A 14,597-nucleotide genomic window follows, 5' to 3' on the forward strand; every position below is an offset into this window, starting at 1 on the left:
AACTGCAATATTACTCCGTTTGACATTTGACAGCTGATAGCACTTTCGTGTTGTATATATTTTTCTTTCCCCCTCTCCTTTCATGTATTTAGATACTGTTGCATTATAATTGTTGATTAAAAAATCCAAAATTATTTTGGTGTTGGTTGATTTCGAGTAATTTAGATTTCATACCTTTATATATGTTATATTATTATATATGATTTTTTTAATTTTACGTTTTGATATTTTATTCTATTGTATTCTTATATGTTTATAATTTTATAATCCATGCGAGTGAAGTTTAAAATTCTGTGAAATTTTGTGTGCTTAAAGCAACGAAGTAATTTCATCGTCGATTGGGTTTGAATTCTGAATTTTTCTAATCTTAACGCCATTCTACATTGCTAAAATGACACAAACATTAGATGATGCACTACTTGCTGCTAGCAGAGCCGTACAATCTGACAAAAATGGCCAATATAAACAAGCCTTATATTATTATGATATTGCTATAAAACTTCTTACTAAATTGGAATTGGATGACATGTATAAAGAAAAGCTTTCAGATTACCGTGATAGAATCTCATCGATACAACAACTTAGTAAGTTTGATGAAAATATAGAAATTTATTGTAAGCTTGAATCATACAAATTCAATTATATACATAAAAATATATACATAATGATATATATATCAAATATATATATAACAATAATTTGTAATACTTTTAGTTCACGAAGAGGAACAAAATAGACATAAGGCAGAACCTTTGCATCAGTGTGAGTTACAGAGATGTAAATTTCTCATGAATCAAGCATTGGATGCGGATGAAGCAGGTTTAAAAGATATTGCAATAAAGTTATACACTGATGCTGCTGGACTTGGTCTTAGTGCAGTAAATATAACTTTTGATTAATAACTATTATATAAAATTGTTAAATTGATTCCGGCATATGTATATTATTTAATGATGTATCTCACAATCAGTCTATAATATATTGCAGAAAACTGTTGATACAGATGTAAAAGCAAAGTTAACAAATCTTGTTAGAGTTGCTGTTGAGCGGGCAGAGTCATTGAAAGGAATAAAAACTACCAATGATAATAATGTTATGAAAAGTCTTGCTGAACTACCATCTGTGCCAGAAACTAATTTTCCTAATACTGAACAGTCAATACAACTCGAACAATCAGTAAATGTCCCATCAGTTGCTCCAGGTAATATAAATAATATATTATAGAGGCAAAAGGCATACATGGGAGATCAATATATCTATTATTTGAATAAATTTTAGCAAGAAATATTAAACCCTCGCTTCATCGGGAAAGCAGTGCTCATCTTAAAGTAACTGGTGGTAATACTAATTATACTGAAGAGGAGAAAAGAGTATTGCTTCACAGTTCTCACATAAATGATCATGAATTTGTACCATTTATGAATATCGATCTTGCTGAAAAGTTCCAATATCATATTCCTTTCACCGACAAGGATGGATTATTGGAATTAGCACCAAAGCAAAAGCCTGACTTTGCTGGATGGCGTCGACCAGAAGAATTATATTCTGATCCTAAAATGGTCATTGGTCATCATGTTGACTACTTCAGCATAAAACAGACTGTTAGTATGATCATTAATAATAATGATGTATAATAGTATAATATATCAATGCATAGAGAGTATGTGTGCACACTTATTAAACATATATTTTTACAATATTAGTTTCAAACTTAAGAAAACTGCAATGAAAATATTTTTTTTTGATATGTATTTGGGTTAATATTTAATTGTCTCTTATTGTGTTTTAGGTAGTTTCTGATTGTTCATTTGTTGCTTCGCTCGCTGTAAGTGCTCAATATGAGAAAAAATTTGGGCGAAGACTTATAACATCCATTATTTATCCCAAGAATAAACACAAGGAGCCTATATATAATCCGTTCGGTAATCATTCTCAGTTTATTAATTTTAAATGATTTGTTGAATGATAAAACATAAGAGTATTATTAATTGTGTGTGTTCCATTAAGCTTAAAATGCTTATATTAAACTACATGGAGAAGGTACATACATATGTACAAGCATTTCACATATTTCTATTATATTTTTGTTCATGGCTTATTTTTTATACGAACACAATTTTAAATCTGTACACTAACAATAATATTATCTTTTTTTACATTGAATTTATACAACTAAAAGATGCTTTTAAGGAGCGTATAATTCATTCTTCATATGAGAATTTGTTCAGTGTATAAATAAAAAAAAATGCATGTATTTTATTAGATTTTATTATAAAGTATATTAGAAATGATAAACACACACATATAATATCAGGAAAATACATGGTGAAACTACACATCAATGGCATTCCACGTAAAGTAATAATAGATGACCTTCTGCCTGTAAGCCGATACAACCAATTACTCTGTTCCTACTCTAATAATCGTGGGGAGCTATGGATTTCTTTGCTTGAAAAGGCTTATATGAAAGTAATGGGCGGTTACGATTTTCCTGGATCAAACAGTGTAAGTTTCTTTACAACATTCAATTATTAATCGTTCTATAATTCTATTTTATTAATTTGTTTTATTTACTTTTTATTAATATACTATATACATTTGTTTCTATATAGAATATAGATTTACACGCCTTAACTGGCTGGATACCTGAAAGGTGGGCCATAAAACCAAATGAAGCAGATTTTAATAAGGATAATCTCTTTGATACATTACTATTACGACTTCATAAGGGAGATGTACTTGTCACTGTAGCCACAGGACAGTTATCGGACTTGGATACAGACCGTACGGGCCTTGTACCGAGTCACGCATATGCGGTCCTTGACGTGAAAAAGATTAATGTAAGTAAAATAAAAAAGAAAACAATTATTCGCTTAATATCTGCTTTTTAAAAGTGTTTCCTGACATAATGTAGACATACAATACAAATAACATTTCTGTTTTTCTTAACGTGTTATGCATTTGTAATTAATTTAGAAAAATAAAGCATTTGATTCAAATTGTATTAATACATATAGAGAGAAAGATTATTACAATTAAAAAATCCATGGTCTCATTTGCGATGGAAGGGCAATTATTCGGAACTCGATATAAAACACTGGACTGAAGATTTGAAGAAAAAATTGAATTATGACCCAGAATCTGCTTCAGAATTTGATAACGGCATTTTTTGGATTGACTATGACAGTATATGTCGATTCTTCGATGTATTTTATTTAAATTGGAACCCAGGACTGTTTAATTATACTTATTGCATACATCAGTACGTTATTTTTTTATTTTATCTGTATTATATACAACCGTAACCACTTTCTTCTCATATAGAACAGTGATGGTGATGTATTCAGAGAATAATTCTATTTTATTACAGAATGTGGAAAGCTGGTATCGGACCTGTGAAAGATGTATATAATATTGGCGACAATCCACAATTTTCATTGGATGTACAAAGCAGAGGAGCTGGCGCTATTTGGATACTTCTTACAAGGCATATTACAGATATAGCAGATTTTCGACAAAATCAGGAATATATTACAGTTTTAATTTATCGTAATGACGGAAAAAGAGTATATTATCCGTGTAAGCATATATTTGATTTTTTCTTTTTAAATTTTATATTGTTAGCTACCAGTGATAAATATATGATAAATTATATTTAGATGATCCGCCGCCGTACATTGATGGTGTGAAAATAAACAGCCCGCATTATTTGTGCAAAATTAAATTTGGAGAGCAAAGTGATACAAAATATACTTTGGTCATATCTCAGTATGAAAAAACAAATACAATCTACTATACACTTCGTGCATATGGAACATGTCCATTCATATTGCGAAAAATACCTCAATTGTATAAATATGAAGAGGAGGTACGCCTTTCTTTTTTTGCTCTAATATTTTTCTAAAATATTCTAAAATATTTTTCTAAATGAGTTTTTCTACATTATATATATATTAATATGATCTTTTATAGGTAACAGGTCAATGGAAAGGCATTACAGCAGGAGGATGTGGCAACCATTCTACATATATGAATAATCCGCGATATCAAATAGTACTTGAAAACGCTAATAATAATAATTATTTATTAATTATTTTAAAAGGACCTAAACAATATCAAATAGGTTTTGACATTAATACCGTTGTATTAAATGACGTAAATGCAGCGACTGCATTTAAAACAAAAAATTCTGGACCATTTAGGTTCGTTCTTCTTTTTTAATATTTTGCACACATATATATCTATAAAAAATATTTTTCGTTCATATTTTATAACAAAAACTTGTGATCCATTTTTATTTCTACTTACAGATCTGGATTTGTGTATTTGGAATTAGAAGATGTACCAGCAGGAACATATCATATCGTTCCCTCAACATACATACCTGGTCAGGAGGGACCATTCTTTTTAATCTGTAAATCTTCATGTAATTTGCAGCTTCTACTTCTTTAGCAAATTAAATAAATTCTTGAAGGATAACTTTATGTTGCGTCTATTAGCTATTCTCATTTTGTCTATACGTTTTTGCTCATTTTTACTCAATTTTAATAGTGTTTTATCTTTAATGAAAATTTAATTATCAACGTTAGAGATATTTTGTTACATTTCTATTGAAATAACTGAACTTAAAATTTTTCTAAGAAAAGTTTGCTACTTAAAGAATATTTTTGTTGTTGTGCATTATTACATTTAATAATATTGATTCTTTCTGTTTATAGATAGATAATTATTTCCATGAGAAGAAAGATATGCTTAAAAAGATATTTGGTAACATTAATTATTTTAAATAATGATATTTGTAATATAATTATTTTATAATTATAAGAGAAACAATTCGGGAAAGATAATTTAAAGAAAATTGTTTTACAACAATTTTATTTTATATTCCAAAAGTATAAAAACGAGACTAGAGATCTATAATAATATTATCATCAAGATTTTTGTAAATCTAATTATTTCTGTATTTGTTTATATGTCATTAATGCTTTTGAAAGCAAAATTACAGCATGTAATTTAGATATTTTATTTCATGTTCAACACAATTGCGCTTATGTGGGGAGAATATGTACAAGGCACTACAGTCTAAAATTTCGACTGATATAAATATATCTAAAATAATAAATTTTAATAAAGTTTATTTATTATTTGTTTTTAATCGACACGCACAATATACTGAGCAAGTTTTGGAAAAATATTTCAATATAATGTATTATTGCAGTTATAAAGACATTGATATATAACATATATATTCAATTAAAGATACTTTCATTTGCATACATGCAAAAAATGGACAGTTATGACCCGCATTTCACATTTGCAGATAAGTGTACAATTATTTAAAGTTAAATAATAAGAAAACCTATAACATATCATTTTTGACATGCATTTGTATCAAATTCTCTCTCTTTCTTTCTCTCTCATTACATATATGTAATACTTATATATGTAATTGTCTTTATTTTTTGCCTACTGTATTAGAAATTTGTTTTTATGTGCTCACATTTTGCACTTTCTTATGAAATTAGCTTATTTTATTTTGATAAATTGATAAATTTAATTGGCTTATATTGTTTGATTCAGAATGTTATCTACATAAAATATTGACTTCTTTATATAATGTAAATTATAGAGATTCCATGTGTGTACATGCGCGCGCGCACATACGTTTACGCATATATATTGCAAAATGTAAAATAAACCAGGAAAAGTATAATTTACACGATAATATTGTTTTCTAATATGTACATGTTTTATGATATATATTAATGACGTTTTAATTTTTTTTTCTTCTTTCTCATATATATTATAATGTTATATTCTGAATAATTTTAATTTATATATTTGCCAAATTAGAGACTTATTGTATATTGACATAAAGATAGATTTATAGTTTTTTCATTTTTCTTTTGTTCTCTCATGCACTGTAAAAAGAATACAAATCAATTAATTAATATAAAATTTTGCAAATAAATGAAATGGAAAGAAAAAATTGCTGTATCCATTCATGTACATAATTAATTTGAAATCAATTAAAGATAATTTCTATTCTTTTGACCATGCATGAAAGATTACAGATCGCTAGCCTTCCAATAATGTGTGTATAATACCAGTTCTTTGTATTATTATAAAAATAGATTGTATGAAACGGTGTATGTATATATATATAATACATGTGATGAGGTATTATATATTGTTAAAAAGTTCAGTAAGTATATCAAACAGAAAAAAGTTTGTGTGAACATTTGTGAAGTTAATTAGAAAGCTAAAACTTCATATAGAGATATGTTAGTACATTTGTCTTGTTAACTGCATAAAAATTGAATAATCTATGAAACATCTACATTATCTCCAAAGAATAGTCATACACAAAATACACATATTTTGATCAATATGCATATTTTGGAAAAAATGTGAAACATTTTTTGTTACATATTACGTTTCCAGAATATTGGAATTGTTTATCTGTTTCATCTTATAAAAAAGGGACTAAAACATACTTCTATGATTTCTATACAGTTTTTTGATTCATTTCGAGTACAACCATATTTTTTCTATTCAAAACAAGTCAGCTATATATAATAGCTTGCCTTAAACTGCCAATATTGAAAAATGTATTTCTTGTGCTTTTAAATAGCTTCTGTATGATTAATCTTTGCGGGTGGATTAAGTTTCACATTTTATTACACAAATGAGATCCAGTTTTTACCATATCAATTGTTAATGATAATGATTTCTTGATGAATTTAACGCACAGCATGAATTTTATACGAAGCTATCAATTGTCGCATTTTTTATTTTCATAATCTTCATAATTAAGTTTATCGTCGGACTTACATTATATAAAGAATTTATTTTCAAAGTCGCTCAAGTTTACCATTTTGACAGTTGATGTGATAATAGTTACATAAATATTTAGTATATTAAAATTTATTTAATTTGTGTATATTTTGTTTAAATTGCGTGCATACTTTTTATATCATCATATCTATATATAAACTTCTTATTCATTATTTATGTAATTGTACTTGAATTTGAGGTGTAAATATATTAATTTATGCATTAATATTATTCTTCTTTTTGTTGATCTCACATTGTCTTCTTAACATATCTTTTTCTCCTCTCTAATGTCGAAAATGATAAAGTTTTAATATATAAATAATACGCGTGCGTAAAAAATGTTCGAAAAAAAGAAAAATCGACCTTTAATCTAAAGAAAGTCAATGTGTGTAGAAATATATCCCGATATTTCCATAATATAATAGCAGCTTTTGTTGTGTTGACTAATAAAGCATATATACATAAACTTCCATTTAATAATGGTATATAAAATTTAATTATATGTATATATTAAATTATTTTAAATAAAACTGAAAATTCGTTATCTAAAGCATTTAAAATTGCATTGAAATTATACGTTGTACCTTACAATTTTTGTTATATAACTCAATCTAATTATTTTCATTACAAATTCGATATATAATACATTGCCTTTTCGACGCTTTCTATGTACATCGAGTCACATGTAGAAAGAAATGTATATATATATATATATATATTTTTTTTTTTTAAATTATTATAAAATATAATATATACTATATACTCACTATTATAAATATAATATATACTCACGCGGGCAAAAGCAAAAAAATATGATCACATTTTGTACGATACAATGTTTTGTGTGAAGAAATGGAATCAATCGCACATTAGAATACTAAATCGACCGTTTGCGTACGATAAGATAAAAGAAATAGCAATTTTTAGTACAACATTGAATGAGAACTGGACGTCAGTATTATGTATAAATGAGATATATAGTTTACACAATATAAATGTCTGTTTTACTACTTTGTTTTATGCTATATTAAATATATATTATATATTTATTGTCAAAGTATAAAACTACCTTCTAATGACATGATGCTTGATGCAAGATGCAAGAGAAGAAATGGCTATAATTACAACATGCTGTTCATTTCAAATTCTTATTTTCACCTACTGAATTCTGGAAGTGGCTTAGCTATCCCTTCGCTATAGGCTTTATGGACTGCTTCGCATACAAATCTATATTGACTCTGAAAAGAGAGATATCACATTCAAATAGAGACAAAAGTAATATTTTATGTTATTTAGATATATATATAAGCTCTGAAATAAAAAACAATGCAACTTGAGATCATCAACTTACAGCATTCTGTATCATCATTGCTCTCTGATCTCTCATAGAGCGTACAATATCTAATGGATATACTGGTTGATTAGCTTCAATTAAACACAGTGCAGTTTCCATTAAAACTAATACACCGGTTCGTCCTATTCCAGCAGAACAATGCACAACCGCAGGTTCGACTATTCCAGTACGAGCTGCTCTAACGCGCTCTGTAAACGTGGTAAATTGTCGCCAATCACTCGGTACTCCATGATCAGGCCAACTGCAATACTGCATATGTGTTATATCCCTTTCTTCTCCAGTCTGCAAAAATACATACATACATACATATATACATACACACACACACACACACACACACATATATATATATATATATATATATATATATATATATAAGCAAATTAATGTATTAAAATCACAAAATATAAATATATGTATATAAAATAATTTTACGCAATAATACGAAACTTTACTCACATTAACATCACGAAGAATAAATTCTCTAAAAATAAATGTATCTTCGACATTTTCTGCAGTAGATGTAAGTGTGAGATTTCTTAATGTAAGTGTCTCGTTATATGCCGGCCAATATTGATGACACTTTGCCCGACCACGTTCAACTAAAGTTGTCAGCATAACGACAAGCGTGCTACCGGCTTCTAAAACCATTTGCCAAAAGTCGGCAACGGTGGAAGACAGAGGACCTTGCGTAGCGATATACCTATTAATAATGCCTGAACCAGGTATTTCCATGTTCACGTAATTAGCATTAATGTAATCTCCATTTGCAGATCCCATCAAAATCACTCGAGTAACGTCATCTAAAAAAATACATGTATCGTATTATTATTATGCACTGACTATTCCGAAATATTGTCATTTTGCTGCTTCTCTATATGCAGATTTTTGACCAACTTAACAATATAATCAAAATAAAAATTTTTATTTACACGGCGATATATCCCGATATCGATTTTTCGATTGGTTTTCCGGCTTTTTCGATTCGAGTGACGTAAGTTCTGGATTTTTCCTATATAATTGTTCATATTGCGCGATAAGAGCACCGCTCGCCAGACCGTCTGCAAGCAGTAACATAGATTGCGCCAGCGCATCGGATCCAATAGCTGCATGAGGTGCATCAGGCACATATCTTGCAAACAAAACATATTCGTTATATTATACAGATTAGATTTAGCATGAATTATGTTCAATATGAAAACATTTATAACTTGAGATTTTATACCTATAAGGCGGCTCTTCTTCGGAGGTTTCGTCGGTACCAGCTAGTGCATTATATAGAGCGTTTGGTCTGACAGTTAATGTAAGTTCGCCGGATCCGCGATCACGTGATTGCCGTATTAAATTCACTACGCGTTCGTGCAGTAAACCGCTCACGTCAATTCCGTTGATGTAAACAACCTGTATAGAGAAGCATTTTGTTTCATGATACATAAAAAGATATTACATTTATCAAAATCGCACAAAATCTAATACTACTAATAATTTGAGATACATATTAAATTAATAAGTACTTGATCTCCTTCATTCAATTTTGGATAACAACGATCAGCGGGTGTATTCGGAGCTACTCGTGATACTAAAATCGGCATATCTAAATCTAATCCACCTTTTACATTGAAACCAAAACGACCTTGTTCGTCTGGCGTTAGAGATATTGTTACTAAACCATCTTCCAATATCTAAAACAATAACAAATTTATAAAATATTTTTGTCTTTATTTATTATTGTCTGAGTATTTGGATCAAATATATTTACTTGCGGAGCTGGCGAACTAGTAGGTTCACTATAATCTGGCAGATCATAAATATTTCTTTCAGCAATTGTGTCGTCATCCGCATAACTGAATACTCGAGATCCTAATGCTGGAGAAAACGCTCCACCTTGCGTATAACTTCCTGTTATTTCTTCCCTCAAAGATAAAAAACCACCTTCACTATAAGAGGAGATAAATGAAACTAAGGATACTAAATAAGATTAATGTGTATTAATTGCATATTGTTCTTACTGCTGATGTAATTTGTTTTATGAAAATGACGTGTTATACAATTTATAATGTAAAAAATTACACTGTATGTTTTCCAGAACAATTGTCCTCTCTTCCTTCTACAGATTTTGATTCGTAAATTTGATCTCCCACCTGTTAATTATTTATGTACAGTTAAGAAAAGAGTGACAATAGTTCTGGAATACATTTATGTAATTGTAATTATTGTATATAACTAACTCGTCACTTGGATTTCCTTCACCCCATGCTTGACGAGGTTCACGAGCACCGAGAGATTGAACTTTATTGTCATAAGATCGTGACGATTTTCCAGGAGGTATTGTTATTTTTCCTTTGTCATCGATAACAGCTGCCGTTGTAATAGCATGAGCTATTTTCTTGCTAGGTGATCTATATATAAATATTAAATAATCTTTATAAAAAAAGAATATCCCTACAAGATATAGAATTGATTATATTTAGGTATTAATTGTTATAATTACCGTATAAATGTCCTTTCCATCCGTGCTCTGTGCTTCCCATCTTCAACTGTCTGAAATTCTGTACGTCCTGAATATGTAAATCTACTACTCAAAGTAAGGGGAAACCGTTTTGGTCGCATTTTTGGACTATGAAGTCTAAAGAAGGTATGATGTTCGACGCAAGCTTTCCATAGATTTTTAGAACTACGATAAGTTTGCATGTTAAAACCCAGTAATGTATCATAGTTTTCAGACTGCAACAAAGTTATTAATTTACATCTCCTAAAATTCACGAAAAAAATTGCACATGTCGAATTAACAAATAACCTGACTCACCTGTTCCCGTCGAAGCTGTATAAAAAACTGTTTTCTTTTAAAAGAAATTTTAACTATTTTTGACCATGAAAACACATTAATTTTTATGCTATTTTGAAACACAACAAGACCAATTGATGTAACACCTAACTGTATTTCCTTATTTGTTGAATCCTAAAAAATAAATAAGTATCTATATACATATTGCGCATGCTTTACATGCTTTGCATGTTTTAGAAAAAAATACTTTTCAATCTGATATGTATTATGTACCCTGGCTTTATGTAATTCCACTCCATACATATCTAAACGCTTTGCATGATCTAGGAAGTTAAATTCTGCATCAGCTGGCAACTGTCCTCTATAAATAAAACAACGTATACTTTTACTGATATTAAAGTAAACAAGATTTATAAGAACATACTGACAGTTACAGAATTACAAGATATACGAACTTGTGTAACTTATGTAGCTCTGATATCTTCTTTTCCATTTCTTCTGTTTGTCCAGGTATCAATTGCAATTGCGAAAGGTAGCCTGGTCCATGTTCTTCTGGATGATAATCTCCTAATTCCGCTATATATACATCAAATAAAAAGATCCAATGTATTAACATATTCTATTTATGTATTGTATTCTAAAAGAAAATATATAATTAATATATTATATATTTAATATGTTCTCTTACATTGAACTGTATAACTTGCAATTAAACAAGCTGTACTGGTTGGCAACTGAAGTTTCCCTTGAAGAATATCTCGTCTTATTTGTAAATAAAATTGATATCTGGTATATTCCTCTTGTAATTTACTAGGATCAGATACATAAAACTTTACTGCGAAAAAGAAATGTCCACCTGAAAAGAACAAATATATATTGTATATTTTTAGTGATGTGAAATGTAAAAAGAGATATTACATAGATATGAAAAATATATAGTTTCCATATATAATTTGAAGACATTTTGTTTTAAGAAATACGATCTTTACCCTTACTTCTTATCTGCTTTTTCACTGGCTTAGAAGGATCCAACCATCTCTGAAAATTTTTATATATTATAGATTAATAAATTATATTTTCTTGTTAATATTATTTTTTTAGCTTGCTAAAAATATTACTATATTGCTAAAATATTACTATACGTTCGAGATATACAATTTATATATTAAATAATATTGAAAAAAAAATAGAATAGCTAATTTTCTATTACATACAATTGTGACTTTTAGAATATGTTACCATTGTATCCGATGTAGGGATAGTTGTACTAACTCCATTTTCAGAGTATTGTAAACCAAAATAATCTTTTTCAATAAGTTCTAGATGTTGAAACACCAAGTCCAATAGAATTTGTCCTTTTGCTCGTTTCTGCGCAAACATAAACACATTTATTATATTTGAATATGATTTCATTATTAAATCTATAAGAAAATATTGTATTTACATCTAATTGAAATGTATGCTGGGTATCATCAAGAAAGGTAACGACAGCTGATAAAGATTTTAATCTGCGATTCCTTGCTAGTTCAGCACCACGAACGTGGTAGCTCCCACTGGAGCCACTCAACGCCCTGCGTGATACACTTTCAATCATCTCAAATAGATGAAGGCGTGTCAACCACCTTCTCGACACCACCTCTCCGCTATGCTGACCACCTAGTATTGAGAATTAAAAATAGATTAGACAGTATACCAATCACATCAATAAAATATTTAAACATGTAATTATTTAATGACACTTGTATTCCTATCTACAATACATAAAACTTGTGAAGAACTTCTTGATTGATCCATTTTCTAAAATTCGATATGATATCTATATGTTTTATAAATATGTTTAAAAAATAAAAAATTATATTAGGACATTATACAATCAAGATACACTCAAAAATAATACAAAAAATCAATTGGGTACTAATGATTGAAAATAATTAGTTTAAAATAGATAAAACATACAACACGCAGTAATCTTACATAGATACATGCACATACACATTGCACAAAAATATATATATTTTAACAATATACTTTTAAATATATTACTGTTTTATCAATATGTTTTAATATACTTATAAATAATGTTACTGTTTTATAGTAATATGAAAAAATAAATTAACTTTTTAATTATTAATAATAATAATATTTATGATATTTCTTTCTTCCATTCATATTATTTTAAAAAATGGTTTTTTTTGTAATATATAAGTGAAAAAATAAAAGGTTTATATTAAAATAATGTTATTATCATACAAAAGGTCTGTGATTTTAGTTGCACTTTTGGAAATTTTTTACATGTATCTTTTTATTTAATTCCTTTGTAGATACATAAATTTGAATTATACATACATGTACTAGTTTAAATGTAAGAAAGTGCAACTGAAAAGAAGACTTTCTTGCAAGTTAAAACAAGTTTATGCTATTTAACACTTCAAATAAAAAATAGATAGAAAAATATAATTACATTCCAAAGTTGTCATCAAAAATAAGTTTATCAAGATTTTTAGGTCAATAATTCAAGATGAGTTATATAATCAAATTACCATCTACCGTATGCCAGAATAATGTAGAGAGAATGGGAATATTCTGAAAATAGTTTATATATGTATATGTGAAAGAAGATTACGGACTGCCTTTTATACCATACAACCGATGCATTGTATTCTTTCCACAACTAGCAAATTAATATTCAAAAGACATATATATCAATTATATATATATATATATATATGTATAATTATAAAAAAATTATATAATTAACATAATAAATAATGATATCATAGAAGAATGATATTGTACCCTCAGCATGCTGTCATTCACAGATTTTGCCAGATATAATAAAAATCATATTAAAAGATACATCTGGGAATGATTTAATTCGAGATACGAATGAATTATTGACAAATATACTCACATTCATGATACAGGAGCCGCGCGTTTTACTTGCAACTGCTGTAAGATCCTATACGCAGGATTCGATAAACCATTTCAGACATACTCCACGAGTCGTTTTCTCCTCAGAATAGGACTGGACTCACGGGTGAAGTATATGCTCGAGCTTCTTTTCATAATTGTGTAAATCTAAGCACAGTCCCCAGTCAAAGTGGATACATATATCATTTTGATGTTGCGGCAACTATCGCGTATTTAATCGCACAACACTCGTTTGATACTAACAATTTCTAATCTTTCACTTTCTTTCATGCAGCTCCGCTTCTGTCACACTTCCCGAACGATAAGGCAACGTCGAAAAACTAATCGGCCAGGACACAAATAGCGATAGTTCAATCAATCACTGGAATAGAAGCAATTCCGCAATTTCGCGACCGAGCTTACAAAAATATACGCGATCTATTCGGATGCAGCATATGTATCTATGTATGTACAACACACATATACGCATACGTAGATAAGACGAAAATTAAATGGTGCACATTAAGCTGCCGTGTTTTGCGAGTTTTATTGCGAAACGAGAGCCCTAATCGGCTCTAACATCCCGATTACCCGAGAGACGTTTGACGCCTAGTAGAAAACGCGGTGATGTAGGTTATACATGTGTATGTGAGATATATATATATATATATATATGTGTAGTTGGTTTGTGAACGCATTATATATCTATAC

The 14,597-nt window shown here is 28.8% G+C and overlaps 2 protein-coding genes across 5 annotated transcripts; one reads left to right on the top strand and one right to left on the bottom strand.

Annotated features, from left to right (window-relative positions):
- The first annotated feature begins 108 nt into the window (after nucleotides 1-108).
- On the top strand, nucleotides 109-5,317 carry LOC138940071 (calpain-7). Of its 3 annotated transcripts, none has more exons than XM_070308595.1 (13): nucleotides 109-156; nucleotides 316-584; nucleotides 715-878; nucleotides 988-1,201; nucleotides 1,279-1,601; nucleotides 1,790-1,922; nucleotides 2,315-2,505; nucleotides 2,613-2,840; nucleotides 3,018-3,262; nucleotides 3,371-3,579; nucleotides 3,660-3,868; nucleotides 3,973-4,202; nucleotides 4,311-4,694. In XM_070308595.1, the coding sequence occupies exons 2-13, from the start codon at nucleotides 392-394 to the stop codon at nucleotides 4,450-4,452; spliced, it is 2,481 nt and encodes an 826-aa protein (XP_070164696.1). In that variant the 5' UTR covers nucleotides 109-156; nucleotides 316-391; the 3' UTR covers nucleotides 4,453-4,694. The 3 variants fall into 3 exon arrangements, with proteins under 3 accessions (XP_070164696.1, XP_070164697.1, XP_070164695.1); XM_070308596.1 differs by lacking the exon at nucleotides 109-156 and adding an exon at nucleotides 4,719-5,317 and having other exon boundaries at nucleotides 179-584; nucleotides 4,311-4,414; XM_070308594.1 differs by lacking the exon at nucleotides 109-156 and having other exon boundaries at nucleotides 179-584.
- On the bottom strand, nucleotides 5,160-14,514 carry Ptpmeg (protein tyrosine phosphatase Meg). 2 transcript variants are annotated; one of them, XM_070308593.1, is made up of 17 exons: nucleotides 13,888-14,514; nucleotides 12,421-12,632; nucleotides 12,216-12,344; nucleotides 11,972-12,014; nucleotides 11,665-11,832; nucleotides 11,432-11,552; nucleotides 11,250-11,337; nucleotides 10,998-11,150; nucleotides 10,683-10,915; nucleotides 10,420-10,590; nucleotides 9,951-10,128; nucleotides 9,706-9,873; nucleotides 9,417-9,592; nucleotides 9,124-9,323; nucleotides 8,651-8,994; nucleotides 8,189-8,473; nucleotides 5,160-8,075 (listed from the first exon to the last, which is right to left on the bottom strand). In XM_070308593.1, the coding sequence occupies exons 2-17, from the start codon at nucleotides 12,568-12,570 to the stop codon at nucleotides 7,992-7,994; spliced, it is 2,691 nt and encodes an 896-aa protein (XP_070164694.1). In that variant the 5' UTR covers nucleotides 12,571-12,632; nucleotides 13,888-14,514; the 3' UTR covers nucleotides 5,160-7,991. The 2 variants fall into 2 exon arrangements, with proteins under 2 accessions (XP_070164694.1, XP_070164693.1); XM_070308592.1 differs by having other exon boundaries at nucleotides 11,966-12,014.
- Nucleotides 14,515-14,597: the final 83 nt, after the last annotated feature.

The sequence above is a fragment of the Polyergus mexicanus genome, unplaced genomic scaffold, assembly GCF_030449975.1.
Source record: "Polyergus mexicanus isolate NDT 795.1 unplaced genomic scaffold, iyPolMexi1.0 SCAF_16, whole genome shotgun sequence".
NCBI lineage: Eukaryota > Metazoa > Arthropoda > Insecta > Hymenoptera > Formicidae > Polyergus > Polyergus mexicanus.